The sequence below is a fragment of the Ptychodera flava genome, chromosome 11 (genome assembly GCF_041260155.1).
Source record: "Ptychodera flava strain L36383 chromosome 11, AS_Pfla_20210202, whole genome shotgun sequence".
Taxonomy (NCBI): domain Eukaryota; kingdom Metazoa; phylum Hemichordata; class Enteropneusta; family Ptychoderidae; genus Ptychodera; species Ptychodera flava.
This window is the reverse complement of record NC_091938.1, coordinates 13,783,468-13,802,489: the sequence shown is the minus strand read 5'-3', so window position 1 is coordinate 13,802,489 and position 19,022 is coordinate 13,783,468. Positions and strand designations below refer to the sequence as shown.

At 37.3% G+C, this 19,022-nt stretch overlaps 1 protein-coding gene across 2 annotated transcripts; it reads left to right on the top strand.

The window, feature by feature from the left end:
* The first annotated feature begins 143 nt into the window (after window positions 1–143).
* LOC139143553 (protein phosphatase 2C-like domain-containing protein 1) lies at window positions 144–17,853 on the top strand. 2 transcript variants are annotated; one of them, XM_070713986.1, is made up of 4 exons: window positions 144–602; window positions 3,937–4,035; window positions 7,328–8,538; window positions 13,894–17,853. In XM_070713986.1, exons 3-4 carry the CDS (start codon window positions 7,350–7,352, stop codon window positions 14,541–14,543), a joined length of 1,839 nt encoding a protein of 612 aa, XP_070570087.1. In that variant the 5' UTR covers window positions 144–602; window positions 3,937–4,035; window positions 7,328–7,349; the 3' UTR covers window positions 14,544–17,853. The 2 variants fall into 2 exon arrangements, with proteins under 2 accessions (XP_070570087.1, XP_070570086.1); XM_070713985.1 differs by lacking the exon at window positions 3,937–4,035 and having other exon boundaries at window positions 145–602.
* The last annotated feature ends 1,169 nt before the right edge of the window (window positions 17,854–19,022 follow it).

Below are 19,022 nucleotides of genomic sequence, written 5' to 3'. Positions count from 1 at the left end.
GTCGACTATTGAGGGCGCTGTTAATACTGGTACATGTATCCAGCAGTATTAGTACACTATTTGGCGGGTCTTCGGTGCTGTCAGTGGAGAGTCCTCCTGTGGGAATCTTTATTTCTGCGGACAGTTTAGATTTACACAAGTATTTCAAGTACTAAATGATTTAAACCGTAAAGTAATAAATACAATACAAGTGAAGCCTGTGCCTTAAGTAGTTTTTATTCTGCAAAATGATTTTCTTATAGTACAGTATAGTATTAACGGGGGGCGTGTTACTGTGTATTGTAACAGCCTCGAAAAGCCGCTGGACCCCCATGCCTAGCCCTGTTGTTGTGAGATTTGATCGTCGACAGCCTTGATTATCATAGTTTACTCATTTACAAAGTGGTTGTTTTGTTTGTTTGAGAAGACAGCTGCCATAGAAGCCCGGTGAACAGAATCATGGCTATTTGTAGGCACTATGTCAAGTTGAGCAGCGTTACATTGTTATGACAGTCTACGTGAGAAAAACGGAAGAGGAGATTGTCAGACGGTTTGATTGGTTGGCAACGGTGTGTACACAACGTGCGAACACAGGGTCTAACACCTATTCACTTACGTCAAAGGTGAGTTTCTTCCTTCTTACTTTCCAGCGCTTCGCAAACGACCTGCCCTTGTCAAACACAAGGACCATTATAAATTTGTGTAACAGCCAAGTTTCGAACAAAGTCCAGACGTTGTCCTTTCGTAAAAAAAGAGCTTGTCAAACTACGTCTCGTTAATCCGCTACTAGTCACATTACATAATGTCGAGTAAAGACGTCTTTGTCGTGTAAATAGATCAATTTTTATTGTTTTTAATAGTTTCACTTTGTTGACCGTTAGCCACGAGAAACGCTTGAAGTATCCTTTTTGGTTTTCGAGTAAGGCTACCCTGATTTCATTGTCCCGTCGACAAGTGCAGTAATTTTGATTAATTTTTGATAGCCCCAGTGTTTGGTCTCTATTTGTCTCTAATGACCACAAACTGTGCTTGTCCTGCCACTCTGGAATTTTCAGTGAGGGGCCTCATTTTGAGTGTTTTACTGGGCTACAAACGATACCCATCGGTTTTCAACTGGCCCGTTGTTTGTTGTAGTACGTGTGAAAGACAGAAATACACCGCCATTACACGGTAAAGCAATTTTCAGTGCTCAACAATACGTAGGACCGTAGGTTAATAACTCCCCCTTCTCGCACAATTAATTATTCAGAAGCCTGAGAAAGGTTCCATTGTTGCCCTGCTCCTTGCATTTTATGGAGGAGATATCACTCGAGAGGTCTAGCCGATTAAAAATTAATTGCTTTCCAAATTCACCAATCAACAGGTGGTCTGGTGAAATCCAACTCTGCAAATCACCTGGTTGAATAAAAAAACTACAACAAGAAGTGTTTCAGTCCTGACAATTTGGAGTCAACAGCTCGTAGTAACTTCAATGGTGGTTGTTTTCTTATCATCGAGTGTCGTGTCAAAGTGCAAAATACTACTACTAGAATGTCAACCCAGGGCAGGTTACACAGCATATGTTCCACCAAAGTCCCAAGGAAGGTGGGTCCAAGCGACCGTGGTTCCACTAACTAGTATGACAATAAAAAACAGAACCCTCCACAAAAATGTTCTAATCTGTGATGACAAATTTGTGATTTTGTCCCAGTTCATGGAAACCACAAGTCATGGGCATTGCTTTTCACAGTGATTCCAGAAATAACCTTGAGTAACTGACTGTCCAGCTATCCAGTTTATAAGTACAAAAACTCTCTCCATCAGTATGATATATAGTAAATGAGTATGATATATAGTAAATTGATTTAAAATTATCAAATTATAAAACAGGAAAGACAAAATGTTTTGTGATTTTTAAAGAACCGTCCATTAACATATTTTTTTAAAAGTCCCACTTTTCCATCTCAAACATTTCTAGTTTAAAAGAGTATCCGTATTACAGACAATAACCTTGTCATCCAAAGAGGAATGAATGGATTTATTTCCTGTTATTGATCACACTGTCACAAAGTATTTGATAATTATCTGTTAATGTCGATAACTGTAATACATGCCTCAAATTTATCACCAAAATGACCTCACAAATGGTCCTTTAAGTTTGGGATGGAACAGTGAGACTTTAAAAAATGTATAGGATTGATTCTTGAAAAATGACATAAAAATCTTGTTTTCTTTTGTTTTTTACTGAATTTGTGAAAGAGGAAAACAAAAAATTGTCATAAGAAAAAGTAAAGAATCAAAAAGGGAATTATAGCATCTTTATATCTTCATGTCTTCTAAGTTCTTGACAGCTACACGAATTCCAGTATGTTGGCTCGATACTGTAACCCTTCTGTTCTGTATAGAGCACACTGATCTGTGAAGACAATGTCAAATGAACATTGATTTGAATTTATGCACTACAGTGAGTATAAAGTCCTATGCAATGAACTTGTAGTTGAGATATGGCATGTTTTCATGGAGTATCAAAGAAATACAACCAAAAAGAAATTTTTGTTAACTTTGTTTTTTGTAGCCAGAACAGTGAATAGACTGTGTGGTATTTAGCTCAGATTAAGATGTCTTATTATACTTTCACAACTATGGAGGTCTTGCTTTGACTTTTAATCTCAGTCCGAACTTTCCAATAGAGAGTTAATCTGAAAATCAGATTTATTCATTGTTATGAAGTAAAAGGGATTTATGTTATACAATATATAGACATTTGACATGAGTGTTTTGGGTTGTTGCAGTCACAAAACCGGTGTACTGTACAAAATACATTTTTCCTGATTAGATACAGAATTTTACTGATTGTGAAATGAGTCATTTCACAGACAAACCAAGACAGATACATCACAGAAGCATGGAAGAGCGGACAAAACATCTTTTTGTGGAGCAGTTTGACATAAAGAGTTGTAATAGGCCAACAAGAGCCAGTATACATATGTAGCAATTTAATGGCCAACATGTCTGCATGTTGCCTAGCAATTACTGTAAGACAGCTTCAAGGCACATTTTGGGCCACATAAAGGAAATATTTAGTTTACCCAAATGAAACTTCAACTTTTCTGACACGTATTATTATTCACACAAATCAAATTTTGCAACAAATGTTTAAACAAGTCAAAAGTGTTATAGATTAATGTGATTACTGCATGAATTATATATCTTGGACAACCGAATAAAAACAGATTTTGTGTAGAGGCACAGTAATTTCATATAAAACAGCAATGAAATGGTAATCTAATCACCTTTAGCTTCTAATGAAATTTGCTTTGCTCAGGCAGACTGTTTATCTATGTATTATAAGGAAAACCCTGATTCATTGTTGCGTTGTAATAATATTTGCTGAGGTCTGTTCATGAAGGTAAGCTTTTGTCATTGTATTGGTTGACCTTTGATCTCAAAGTAAATTCCACAGTAGTTAAAAATCACATACTAGTCATGATCATTTTTCTCAATATTTCCACATATAATGTGGAAATATTGAGAGAAAATTCTTGTGCTGAAGACTTTCAGTTTGGCCTGTACAACACAACAGGCAGACATTTTTTGTGGTTAGAGGTACAAATCAATGCAAATATAATATATATAATAAACTATTACACTAGTTTTTCTAGCATACTCTATGCTGGTTGTATGAATACTGGTATCAAGTTAACCATAACACTATGCTTTTCAAGGTTTCCCCTGAAATTTAAATTTCAGAATAAATAATACATATATCAGATTAATCTGATATGTGTATTGATATAAGATTTTCAAGTTTACATTTATAAATCGGCAGTGGAGGTTTTACATATAACACAGACTTCAAGATTAAGGCTTAAGCTCAAAATCTCACAATTTTTTTTCCTGTCCAGTCCAGTATTTGTATGGACAGAGATTAATTGTAGAGCTTGTTGATGAAATGACTTGTACATGTTTTGTTTTTAGGAAAGTTATATTTTGTTTCCCCCATGGAGCTGAGAAACAGAATGGTGGTTGTTTCTAATTTCAGTGGCCATTCTTAATCTCAATACGAGGAAATATCAGGTAATTTACGTCTCCATTTCTTAATATAAATGTCAACCATGACTATTGATTTCATGTTTTGATTATGAAAGATAATTGTTTAAGATTTCCTTTAGCATGGAAAAAAGCATCGTTTCTCGAACTCATGCAACAATCTGTGACTGCCCTCAGCATGGCTGTTATGTATTCACTATTGTTTAGTATCAGGGTCAGGAATTTACATATGTACCAGGGAATGAGGTAAGAGGTAGTTTTACACAGGGAACAGGGTAAAGTATAGAAAAACATTCTACTGCCATTCCAATATGAAATGACTGCTTTAGTGTTGACATAAAAAAATTTCCACGGTAACCAATAGAATTCATGGGTTTGGCTATCCATGTATTGTCACACAACTAATTATACGGTAAATTGTCAAATACAAGGATAAGACAGTCAATAATCTGCGGCATTTATGCACACACAGCCTTCCACATGATTCTGAACAATGATACATTTCAGCAAGTGTTAGATACAATTGTGAGAACGTTTTATTCTGCCATGGATATGAGCCACAGGGGCAGGCATGCGATTGTTTGCACAAAAATCATCTTCAGGTGTCATGTCATGTTGAGTGACTGTGGCTGAAACTGGCAGATACAACTGGCTTGCTCATTGGACATAAGTTGTCACCTGACTTCTTTGCATAAAGCTCTCGCAAAAACATTGATCAATAATCAACACAGCAAAAATACAACTTGATTCATGCACTGCAAAATGAATATTGAGAGCAAATTATTTCAGACCCTATTAGACACATGTATCAGGAGGGAATATTTTAATCTGCATCTTGTTATCAAAGTTGAACCGTACTTTACAATTTTAACAATTCTCGGTTCACCTTTGAAATTTAAGAGCTGCAGTCATCGAAAATGTTCGCGGGACAAAGTCATTATCTTTTAACATCACTTTGGGCAGTTTTTATTTCATTGTGAAGTAATAATTGATTAGTTTAAGTCTGCTAACTGAAATGTAATGAGTAATTTGTAATAAAGATGTCAATTTAATTTGCACAATGTTACATACAATCATTGTGAGGATATAGGAATAGCATTGAATCTTCCACTTTGAATTACAGCCTTCACATCTTGAAATTGAGAGACTTTACCTTTTTGGTCAAACTTTCTGTAAGGAAACTTTAAAACATTTGGAAATCAAGAATAAAAATCAGGGGTCACCAAGCAAAATTTGACACTGGAGAAGCAAACCACCTGACATTCACAGACTCTTAAAATTCAAAATGGCCGCCATCCATGTGTTAACTCTGTATTGGAAAATTTTTCAATGTTCACGAAGTTAAGCCAGTTAAAACCTGATTTACTTCATGGGCTTCAAAGTGAGCCCCCATACGTGGTATAACACAAATAGTATTCTAAAAGTTTGAGTGCCCGAATATCTGTCCCTAAGGGGCGTTCTACCTTAATAGCTAGAGTTTTGACACAAACCTATTCTTCCACTTTTGAAATGAACTATTAATATTGAGATGGTATTTTGTTAGAACTGTGACTCCATTTTGAGAAACAAAACTTTATTTTTGTACAAAGAGAACTTTTTGCCAAAGGTCACCTCTCGAAAAGTAAAACTTTTTTAAGTCAAAGTTCATACATCAATGTTTTGATTATGTTCCCTAACATTTGGTACACTCCAGATACGAATATCAGAAATCACCCAATAGAGACATCCAGCCAGGTGATGTTGTATTGAATCTATAAAGACAGTTCTGATTGTTGATGAGCAACGCACAAGTCATTTTGCCATGTCAGAAGAAAATTCCTTCCACAAAATCAACCTTACTAATCTCCACAAGATGGTGACTTTGTCCCTCACCAGCAAATAAATTCACGGTTTATGAAAAAACTTGCAATTGGATAATCCTACTTGACAACCAGTCCAAATGGTGGTGCTCTTTATCCAACAATAGATGGTGGATTTCACTGTTTGTGAAAATATTTTTACTGAATTTGAACGGCGAATACGAAAACTGTAAATATTTAGCTGTTTGTACCAGATGAATGCTACTATTTGACATCAAAGGTTTTTTCAGTGTTGCTTTTTTTGTGATAAATCCAGAAAAAATTGTCTATTGAACAGAACAAACATTACTTACCAGTTGCAGCTTACATGTACATGTACTCTCAAAATAATCAAAAATTGAAAACTAACGGCTGTGGAAAAAGTCTTTGAACTCTGTTTGGTTTGGTTGTCATAAACAATGTGCAATACAGCTCAGAAGCTAAGTACCTATCAGTGGGCCCACCGTTTCAAACCATGGTATTAGGTATCCCCCTAGAGATCAAATTATTCCAGCACAAACAATGCACGGCAAGTAAATAAGTATTTTGAGCCTCAGAGGTATGGAAACCCCTTCTTAAAAAGTGTTTGTCTTGCCTTAGAAGGTCTGAGTAGGCTGTGTACAGTACCTGAAGAGAAAATAAAAAAAACTTGGAAAGATTTCAGTGTAGGATAAGAATGTTGTTTGTCCGTGGGCGATTTCAAAGTTCAGTTAAGTGATATTAGAGGAGTCAAGCAATCGACACTCGGGTCTCAAATGGTCTGAAAATTTTTGTCTTTCACATTTGCTATCAAACCAGTTGAGTGCCTCCACAAATTTACAATGACTGGAAATTTCTTAAATGTGTAAGTGAGCAAACTTATCTGGTTTAATAAATGATACAGAAAAAATGAAATACATGTTCTTGTTGTGTCTCGTGCAGTCGTAATTAAGGAATGCATTCTTACCACAGTGTCAGCACAAAGCTTCTTGTCTCTCTGTACCGGGGCAGCTTACCTGAAAAAGAAACTTTGGATATTGTACTAACGATAAATGTGCCAAAAAGGTTATCAGACATACTGGTAATAGGTCTCCAGAAGAAAGAACAACAGAAATGAAGCAAATAGATTTGTTTTAAAATGTGCAGCCGAGTGGGAGATTCATCAAGTGGATCAATGGGAGTGGCTTTGTGACAGACAGGTTGTGTGGAAACCCAATCAATGCCCACATGCATAATTTAGGACTTTCTCATTGGTATCGTCAGAGGGGTTGTCAGTGTGACTAAGACAAAGGGGCTACACATTGAATAGATTAAAACTCAGAAAAAAACAGTTCTCATTGCTCCATTTTTCTTGAAAAATTATTATCCTTTACTTGAAATAGATTTAGGAATAAAAGATTTCTGTGAAACGAGCTAGATTTCATTATTTTTGCGTGTGGACCAATAAAAAGGTGCATTGCTATGTCACCTTTTGTGACAGTGGTTTGTATGTTTATTTGCAGGTTGCTATATCATAAATAAAAGATGAGTGATACCGACTCTTCAGTGTCAGGCCGTGTTACCAGGCCACAGACGTACCAGCGTGACCGGTATGAATACCGTGGAAGGGCAGAAACACCACAGACGGAAATAATGGAAAGCTCACAGCCGGAAATCTCAATCCTGTGCAAACAGTGTGACATTGACATTGATGTGAGGGCCTTAACTGAGCACAGGACTTACCACAGGGCCCTGGAACTGTTTGACTACAAGGGGACAAACGGCCCAAGCAGTTTGAAAGACTTATTGAAAAGAAGACGACAAATCATGAAGAAGTTGAACAAAACTACCGATTCTGACAACCCCTTGCCGATAAAAATGCTCCAGAAATACAATGATGCATTTGAAATATTGAAGGCCTACATGGAAGACACTTATGAAGAATTCCGTCAGATCCGGGAGAGCATGATCATCGATTCGGAAGGACTCAGTCTGAGCTGCAGTCCACATTGTGTACATGCTGTGGGAATATGCTCCGACGGGAATGAGCGCTGGAAGTCCACAATGGAAGACACCAGGGTATTCCAGGACTACTTCGGGAATGACTCAAACAAGTGTTTCTTCGGAATTTACGACGGCCACCACGGAAGGTTCGCCGCGGAAGTTTCGGCGAATGATCTCCATCACTGCTTGCTGCATGAAATGACAAAGTTCGACCCTGATACGTCTTGTGTGTGCACGCTGAACATGGTTGAGAAAAACGACCTGTCTGAATATAAGCTGGATCGTCCCCAGCCGCGTATCAGAAAAGACAGCATCAGGCATGTCCTGCATGAAGAAAGCACCAACATCATCCAACAGATAATGCATACCTGTGAAGAAAACTTGCAGAAACTCTCTACTACCGGACCGGACGGTCCAAAGAAATCGGGCCGCAAGAAACGACCAAAGGACCCCTTCTCCGAGAAAATGGGGCATGCCTTCCGAAAGTCCTACCGTAAGACTGATGAGATACTGACTCTGGGACAGGACGAGAAATCGCGAGTGCGATGGAGCGGGTGTTCGGCTCTGACCTGTGTGATCCAGAACACGAAGATGACGGTAGACGAGGAGTGTTGTGAATACGACACTGAAAGCACAGAAGATCAAGAGAACAGCGATGGAAGCCCCGACAAGAAGTCAAAACAAGTCAAACAACCAGAAGAAAAAGGAATCATACATATCGCTAATGCAGGTAATATTCTTTCATTTCATCCCTATCTTGACCAAGCCATGGTACAGCCCTGTAATTTTCAATGGTATGGTTGAATCTATGCACAGAGAATGGGGCTGAACAGGTTTAAAACAGGGTCTTTATCAGCATTGCAGGCAGTCAGAATCCCAGGCAGTTACTTACTTGGAGTTATATTAAAGACAGTGTTTACTATACACTTTACGTCTTAGTCACCGAGTACACAGTGTTAAACATAGCACAGCAAACATTCCATTTAGCAGTGGAAATACAGACATGTAGCGTTCTCAAAGCAAAGCAACTCAACTGGAGCAGATTGAAATACCTTTAGTTTCAAATACTGGTAATTTCAAATTTATCAAAAGGAGATAAAATATATCTTGCAGCTATGAATTAAATATTTCATATCAATTAGACCTTATCAGTAACCAGGGAGGATATCTGGCTGTTATGTTGATTGTGTAAACTCAGCTGCATTGCTGTAAATGGCCAATATGAAACTACTAGAAGGTCCAAAGCTCATATTCAAACCATAACAATATTTCCTAGGCTGTATTCAGTGTTATTTACTGTATTTTTTTTAAATTTAATTATTACTGTACAGTCCTTTCATTTGGGTGATAGTAACTGGTCCAAAAAAACAGCTGTGCGTAAATATTGGTCATATCAGAGTTCATGTGATTTATCAATCACAAGGTGGGCTGTGATACAATATTCAGATTATAAAAAAGGTTTCCCAACTGTCCAATCATAGCAAGAATCCTGGCAAACTATGAAAGAATGGTGCATTTTTTCAGAGCAGTCTGCCATTAATAATCATCTAATTATTCCGAGGCAAAAGCACAAAACCCTAGTGACTTGGAAAAAATTTCATGCCAATAAACAAACAGCATATAGAATTTTCAAAGTGGATTTCATTCACTTGGCTGGTCAGCCAAATTTGTGCTGCCTATAGGGATAAGTTGTGAACACTTGATATTTTATTTTGAAAATGGAATTACACACTGTACAGTATGTCTCTGCCTGGTCTTTGCTTTCTGTAACATGATTGGTTGGATTTTGTACACCGTGTAGCAAGGGGTATGTAGCAGACCAATGTCTGGTAGCTTTGTAAAATGTGAGGAAAACACTCAATGCACACTGTTCAGGTACTGTACTGCATATAAAGTTGTAAAAGGAGAAATATTTACATTCAAGCTATCAACCCAATATCAACCCAAGAATTCAAATTTTTTCTTTCAGTTGAAATTGATCCATTAAAAACCATCCTTATCCGGCAAATATGACAGGGTCAATGCTAAATATGTCCAGTGTTTAGTTTGCAAAACATTCACTGTAGCCGTTGCTACAGGTGTCTGTCATGTGCAGAGATAAAAAGTGGAGGCGTGGAGAGAAATGCCTCTTATTGAGTACAGAAACCATACAACTATACCATTTATTAGGGGATATCAGACAATCTTTGGTTGCTATGCAACTGACAACAGTTTTCCTTTTAGCTTAATTGACTTACTTTGTATTAATCAATTTTGCGTTATTAAATGCTATTTCGGGCATTTTGTTCGCAAGATGCATTTCAATTGTAGTGAAATATTTTTATTCATAACTTTATTAAGAGCTTTACAGAAGAAATTCTTTACAAGCTGAGGGTTTTTGTTGTCTGACAAACTGGTATTCACCGTACAACGTCAATTGTCTGGCACCGCTGTGTGCGTAATTCCCAAGGGTTTGCTAGATCCTACATGCTAACAACCTAAAGAATTTTCCCGGGTATAATAGTATAGGAAATAAACTAGTAATCCGGTACAATTCATTTGTACTACTTTCAAATAGCAACTGTTTCTGATACAAACCGTTAGAAAATGCCAGAAAGCAATAAACTGACACAAAAATTACAGTAGTTAACTTTCTGAACAAGTGTTTGCGACAAAGTCAATTCAAAATTATAGGTTCAGAAATCAGAAAACCTGCATATATTTTATTTTGAATATCAGTCCAGGAGTTACTAGCTGAGCAACAGCCATGTTCTTGTGTAGTGAGAGAAAATGAGAAAGATTCAGTGAGAAACACAATTTTAAGTGGCAGCTAGAATTTTTTCTCACCCATAACTGTTGACAAAACTGACACCCTATCCCATACCCCATTATCTTGTATCCACAACATTGTTTCTGGCTTTAAGCCAAATATTGGCTGTCACCGTCATTAACTTCAACAAAATGGCTTTTCTTATCTTTGCCATGTTAGAAAACACTTGAGGTTCTTGTTAGTGTATAAAATGACCCTGCACCTGTTTCCTTTGATGGTTCCTAACTTAACCCATTGACCTTAATGGTTTGGCCCTATTATTTCATTTTTGCAGAAAAGGTAGACCTCTACACTGGTAAAATGGGGTGAAATTTTGAGCTTCTTCATTCTTTACTTGTCACTATACTTCATGTGAAACTCGATCATAGTTGCTTAGTTTGGAATAACATTTCATCCCAATTTTAAGGATTGAAATTTCCGTACAGGTGTATTATTGATCAGCCATCTTTTAAAATTAAGACATGCTTTGAAAATAGCAGCATTCAAGTCAACTCTTTAATCTTTGCTCACTGAACTTTGTGTCGACTGTTGATCTCAGGCAGTATTTTATACTTCATAAAAAGCGCCAATCTTTGGTTGATAAGAATAATCACTTCTCGACAGGAACAATGAAAACATAATTAAGAAACGTCTGCATGTGCCACCATTTTGAAATTTAATATCTTCTGACAAGCTGTTAACATCCGGGAAGTGATATGTAAATTCAGTGGGTATTGCCTGTGCCTGGGATGGATCAACAGGTGGTTGCTTGTACATACCATTCTTCACACGGTAGACAAAAATGAGTGAAAAAAAAGTTAGTACAGAGTCCTATGTTTTGAATCATTAAATCTTTTTTCTGAATTTCTCAGTAGAGCTATACACAAAACAAGAATTGCAATCAATTTAAAATTTCAGAAATCAGCGAATTTTAAGTAATTGCATCTCAATCTTCAAAATTTGAATGGTCAGCTTCTGATTTTCCCTTCCCACAAGTTATTTCTGGAGCTGGGATAAAAGGTGTATCCGGTAGGATTTTTCTAATTTCCGGGCTCCTTTTCCATAATGACTTCCGAATCAGTACAGTGATGTAGGACGTCATTCCGATGAAACACAAGGACAATGGCGAGACACCTGGCATTTTGTAGTGAATAATTCAGGGATCTACCCTGTACACAGATGCATGTACATTACAGTGATCTAAACCTAGTCATTAAAAGATACTGGGGTCAAAAGAATATGAAAAAAGCAAAGGGTACAGCAAAATAAAATTTGTCAATTATGTGACAGTTTAGAAATCTTTAAAATCTTGACTTATGCTTTGCTTGTACCCGTATGTGCTATTGGAATTATGTCAAGTGGCTGCTTATTTTTAACTATCAGATTTAACTTCATTGGAAGTCTTTGATTTTTCTTAACAATGACGATTTAATACATGTAACAACCAATTGAAATCAATAAAAGTCTTAATGGCTTGGCCTCTTACATGCATAGACATGTCTGGTGTAGTTACTTTGCTCTGGGTACTTTTGCTGTGGTGTCCGTACCTGGTATTTGTTTGAGTAACACAGTTTTTTATAGCCATGTGTCACATGGTAATCAGGAAGCCTGAGCAGAGGATTGACGTCATGTCTACATCTGATTGCCGAATACCTTTAACTCCGTTCATGGTGTGATTTACATCTGTTCCATAGTTGAAGTGGGATTTTGTGAGTTACGGATTAGGGAATGAAATGGAATACTGTCTTTGTTTGCGTCTGTTGCTCATGGAATTTGATCCAGATACAGCGCAGATATAATTGATACATATGTCTGCTAGAAATTTAAATCATGATTCGGTATCATTTTGAAATATTAAGAAGCATTGTATTGTGGATTTGATGTATTGCTGGTTACAATAATAGGAAATAAACCAGACAATTACAAAAAATGATAAATCGAGACAGAGAGCATTTAGAGTTAGGGACAGAGTACATAGCTAAAAGCCTCCCTAGGAAGACAGTTTTAGTTCGAGGCCCCCTAGGAAAATGTGTTCAGTTTTTGTCCAAAGGTTTATGTGTACTAAACATCACTCATGCCTACAAAAAATCTGTAGAGAAGGTTTCAAAACACAAAATTGCTGATGAAGTTTTCAAAACACAAAATTGCTGATGAAGTCTTTTTACAAGTGTGTTTGGTTCAAATGTCTACCAATCTAAGCAAATTCGTAGTTGTAAGATTCTGCCAAGTGGATTGCCAAACTAAAATCTAAAATTACGTTTGTTGATTCATTACTCATATAAATAATGTATATAATACTCTTTATTTGACTTCTAATTGATTTATATTTAGTCTGATACATAAGACATTTCTGGAAAATCTTAACTTCCACATCTCTGCAGGATATCTCTCATTCTATAGTACAGGCTTCCTTTTTTTCTAGCCAACTTGTCACGATTCTTTCAAGGACATCTCAAAATTCATCTTTTCAAGAGTACTGGTACATTATCATAATAAGTTGATTTTTTCATGGTTACTTCTGATGTGTATTCCTAAGATTCTGTATCAGAAAGAGAATTTTGTGCTTTTTGCAAAATGAACATGATAATAACAACAAGTGTATATATACTAGTGTCAGATACAATGATATACATGGCTGTCAACAGACATAGACTGAAATAAAGGTTCTTTTGTACAGTAACACTGACCACAAGTATGCCGGGTAACTTGTGGTTTTTCTGAAATCTTTGAGTCAAGTTAGGAGTTTCTTGAAATTTCTTTGAGTCAGCCCTTTACCAGTATACATAAAGTTTTCTTGTATCTGAGAGAACCTCTTGAATTGTTGATGTGTCAAGTTACCCCACCACTGTATTGATCGATCAGAAAGCAGTATATAAAGCTGACCTGACATGGATAGGAGGAATAGATTTCACAAGTGTGTGATATTAACACGGCGGCAAAGGCATTTATGCTTTTAACTAGTGGTGATAAATTGCAACCAACAGTATTTGTAATGCACTAGAAAAATACCGCTGTAGAGTTTGTGTTATTTTCACTCTCACACACAACGCACTGTTCACCCCTAATTTCTGGTAAACAGGCCCACACTCACCATTGATAACAATGGGTTTGGGCCAAACCACGGTGATGAAAAGGTATATTCAATATTCATGAGTGTTGTTCACATCGTCAGTAAGGTTTTGCCAAACAGACACAAATATGATGCCTTCTGTATAATTTACTTTGAAAATTATAATTTGCCACCACACATGTTTTTTTAAATTTTCCTAAATATTGTTTCTGTCTGATCTCCTACAGGTAATATTCATGGTGTGTTATGTCGCGATGGCAGGGCGTATAGACTAACAAGGGACCATACCCCAAACAATCACAATGAAAATATGAGAGTACTCAAGACAGGTGCTTCCATTGCTGAGAGTGACAAAGGGTCAAGGGTCAATGGTGTGTTGGATACCACGCGTGGCATTGGCAACCATGGCGATCCACATCTCAAGAAGGCTGTCATTTGTGAGCCGTACGCTACAAGTGTTGTTATTGACCAGTATGCAGAGTTTTTGATTTTGGCAAATAACGGGATCTGGGAGGTGTTTTCCGAGGACGAAGCCGTCAGTCTCATGAAGGAAGCCATGACCAACCCGGATAAGCCACCGTCCACCGGTGTCCGGAAAGATTTGGAAGTGTTATGGTCAAGAGAGCGCAGTCAGGTAACAACAATGTCACCGTCCATTTACTCCCAGTTTGCCATGGAAACCGACCTGCGACCTCTGAGCGAGAAGTCACAACAATATGCCGCAAGTCCAGAAGACGAACTCACAGAGGCGTTTTTCATGCGAGACACTGACCTGACATCACCGGCGAGGAGGACACCAAGCATACTGCCCTCACAGTCCAGAGCCGGAATACTGAAGAAATCAGAGAATCTCCCGAGCACCGGATGGCACCAATAGATAGGGTTGGTCACGCCAAAAGTGATGATGCCAATGAAGAGATGGAACAAAGAGAGGGAAAAGAAAATAACGTTGAAACAAAGGATGTAGACGATCATGAAACGAGCAATCCTGAAAAACTAGGCAGTGACAATAATCAGAATGGAGCTGGAGAGGACAGCAAACTTCCACTGGAAGGTGGAGATATTCCATTGGTTTTACGCAGTGCCAGTAGCTTATATTCAGGCGGAAGCCGTCGCAGCCGACAAAGTCGCGAACCACTTCCTGACGACCTCCAGACAGAAGTCGGCAGTCAGGTGTCGTTCGGCTCTTTGGATGACGATGAAGATGATGACGGGCATGAGGCGGACATTGAGACTCTGACGGAAATCCACTCCGCGTACGTGCAGTCGCGATTGTCCGAGCAACCGCCGACCAAGCACGAGTTGTACTGTCAGCTTGCCAAGGGTATGAGTGAAAAGCTGGTGCATGCAGCCCTGTTAGCAGGATCCAAAGACAATATTACAGCTATGGTGATACTTCTGCCTGGAAGTAAATTGAAATTCTAGCCACTTGCAGGATTCTTCCGGAAAAGCATACTTTGACAACTCTGGAAAAGAGATGTGAAATACTATACATCCAAATCAGTTTGGAGCAAAAGACCAGGGTGATACATATAATTATTTATAGGTTAGAAACGCTTCAAGTTAAGGCACATGAACAAGTTCCATGATATACGACAAGGTATTTTGATGCTGAGTTTAACATTTTGTTCTATTTTACAATCACATATGATTCTAAATTTTTTTAGATTTGTAAATTTGTGTTTAGATTTACTTTGAACTGATACTAAAAAGTATTCCAAAAGGAATTTGGAAAGTTTGTGAAGAGCCTTTTTTTTAATAGCCAGTCACAGTGATATAAAATTATGTATTTCAATTTTAATGATACATTGTTAAGATTCTTGAAATTAATGGCTTTAGGGGACTTTGAATGAGAGAGATGTCAATGCATGATCTTTCTTGGCCTTGGAGGAAATTAAAACAAAAGATGTCATTGGTTGATTCCTCGACATCTTGTGACAGACATGGATATGACTTCAGGTACAATCCTGAGCATGCATGGTGTATCAGATTTTGTCCTGGTGTACAATGTGACAAAACATGGACTTAATGCAGATTGTTGTGGAAGTCAACCAGTCTTGCCATCTTGTCTAGATTTTGCATGTGACATTTAATTCATAAGTAAATCATTACCCTTGTTCGCTCCTGGCATCAGAAGTATTAGAGATTGCACCTTTTATGGTACTTAACATCGGTACAATGCAATGCGTTTCAATAAACAAGGTTGAACCACATACAGCGTGGAAGACTTTGCCGTAGCAGAAAATGGAAGGTAAAAATTGGGCATTTTTTCCGTTATAGAAATGAACAGATAATTCCACAAAATAGGTTATGGTCTCTTTGCATTTATGTATTGGTACTGACATACTGTTAGCACATTGGGTAAGCGCAAATGGCCACATGCCAGATAAATGTCATGTCAAATGAAATTACGAGAGATTATATTTAACACAGATGAATTGTTTGTATATCTTACTTTTGCACAGAACTTTAATGGAAGCCAGAAGTTGTTGTCAACACTCCTAAACTGGCATGTCACATCAGAAAGAGTAATAATATATGTGCATATTATGGTCTAGGTGTGAACTTTGACATCATACGACCTTTGACTTTCTGCAAGTGTTTAAGTCAGTCATTAATTATGGAATGTTAGATTCAATTCCAAATCTGACAATTCTAGTCCAACTGATAGATACTACTTTGAAAATCACATCGTCATAGTCATTTTTTTGAAAATTTTGCTTCCTGTTCTAGATTTGCAATTTTCCAAAACTGTTCAAAAAACTTATGTTTTGATACTTGGGACCAACTTCTTTCAAGTTGTATAAACTGCTAAACTATACAGGGTCGATGAACCGATGTATGATATTGTAAGATTTATAGTGGAGTTCCTGTAGCATTTTGATGATATCAGATCATGCAGGGAAGAGATATGGATGCTGGTAGCTTGTTGGATGTAGAGTAGTTACTATGCCAGCTATGAAGATATTTTGTGTACGTAGAATGAAGGGAAATTACATGGTGTATGTAAGTTACAAATGGTTGATACATATCAGAATATGCCATTTTAATGCTTAGAAGAGAGAGATCTGTACACTTGAGTACACTTTTACCATGACATCGCTGCAATCTCATTTACAATAATTGTGCCAATAATGTGTGTTTGTTAGAAATGACCAATATTGAATTCAATTGTCAACTTTCATGAACCAATCAGAAAATTCTGTCTCCCACCCAAAACACATGCCTTTATTGTGTGGAACGACGTGTTTCAAAAGTTTTAAATTAGTTTCAAAAGTTTTAAATTAACATTGCATGTAGCGTAGAGGATTTTCTGGTTTTAAAAGTTTGAATGTCAATTCAGTGTAAAACCTTGCCACTGTTACTGCTGTGTATACCTGGAAACCAATTTGAAAGTAGATTTTCGGATTTCAGCAATCATCAATATAAACATGTAGATTTTGCTCAAGGCATGTGCACCAGAACAAGTAGTTTTAATGTGTTTAAAATCTGGATTGAAAATTGAATTTGAGTCAGTGTTGAACGTACTTTGGCAAGTTAAAAATACTAGGTTAACAGTGTAAGATGTTGACATTACAACATTCAATATACATCATCATAAGGGGTATGTTTCTATTTACATTGCTGTGAAAGACCCCTTAGGAACACAGATTGCCGTCCTAAAGAAGATAGATGCTCATTGTTTTTCTGGTTAGCCAGTGCGTACTGCTAAAGATACATTACAAGTCAGTTGATTTTCATGAGTAAAGTAATTTTTAAACAGAGTTGATTTTTCTCTGATGTTAATGTGTGAGTTTTGTAAATTTAATTTGATTTTTTTTTACTCAGTGGTTGGATGCCTATTTCCTTAACTCAAAGTGCAACAGCTGAAATTCTTTGTTTCTCATTCAATAGACAGTACAATGGCCGGCTCAGATATCTCTACACATGTACATGTAAATTTTAAGCTGCTGAATTTGTTGTAAATAAGTTTCTAATGTATTTGTTGCGTGTGTAGTAGCAGTGTTTATGTTATTGAAGTGTACAAGTTGATTTGATGAAGTTTACACAAATCTGTCCAGTTTTCTTTAAGAATTGCAAAAATCATGACAAAATTTGTTCATAAGCTTCAAAATTTTTTTGAAATCAAGAATATAGAAATGATATGAAATTTGAGTGGCAAATAAATTTGTTGAAATATTTTTAAACTGTTTCTTTGATCTGTGACTTTAATATGCAATAACAGGGTAGACTGAAATGTTCAGTCATGTGAGGGCGCTCTGCAACTGAGTAGGTCAGAGGTCCCAGAGGGCTATGGCTAGACTCTCCACAGTCGCTGTGCCTTGTTTTGTGCGCGCCCACGGTGGGCCTGCATTCGAAGGCAGCTGTGCAGCTGTGAGCACGCGCTGCCAGACACAGCGACTGTCTGTTTTTGCAAGTATATGAATATTCATAAGGGTAGTGACGTCAAAAGAAACACCTATCTAACTGGGCGGAGAGAATATATTCTAGTAGCTGGTAAACTTATATACGCGTTTTGTTTTTATTTTTCATTTTTAATTTTATATGGCTATGGTACTTGCATTTTTTTTTGATAAACGGATTTGTGGAGGTCTATAAAGTACCCGGATCAGGCAGAAATCCGACCGATCGCTTGCAAGAACGTCCAGACCCTGGGATTCGCGTCGCGTCTCTGAAGGGTGCGCGTGTTCCAACAGCATGAACAGGGAAGACCGCGAATCGCAGGGTCTCTGCCAGACTAGGCTATGGCCTGCACGTACAAGACTGAAATTTTCAATGTATTAACAGAGAAGCTGCTGAGGCATATACGATGTTCTAGCTGGAAAGCTTGCTGTGGTCATTGAGTTCCAGCAAAACATTCAGAACTACACTGTTGTACCTCATGGAGTTCTGGCTGATATTGTACTGCGGTCTCCAAGGTGATATGCAATTGCTATACGTCTGTCAAACTTAACACAGTTTGTGCTTAAACCTGTATGCTCAAAAAAGAATTATTTCCATATAATTTGTATATCAGATACTCATGACAAAATATTTGTAGAGGTAGAGGTATAAGTGGGACACTTCTAATTAGGGTACCACAGACTTTATACAGCTCATCATTATGCTCCCGTTTTCCTGTAGCTACAGCGACATAGCTTGTGGTTTCCTCAATGTGCATGTGTCATGGGAAATACTAGTTATAGTTTCCCATCTATACAAATACATTCGGCAAACCTTAAAGTGACATTGCACAGCAACTTATTTGTAACATCTTTGGTTGGCAAATCACATTTGTATGGTACGTGTTCAAAGACCTAAGAGTTCCAGAAATTATCAAGATCAATGCAAGATAAAAAAAACCAAAACACATAGG

Coding starts and splice junctions, on each gene's coding strand:
- LOC139143553 (XM_070713986.1), top strand. CDS start 7,350: ATGAGTGATACCGACTCTTCAGTGTCAGGCCGTGTTACCAGGCCACAG. Junction 8,539..13,893: donor CATACATATCGCTAATGCAG/GTAATATTCTTT, acceptor GATCTCCTACAG/GTAATATTCATGGTGTGTTA.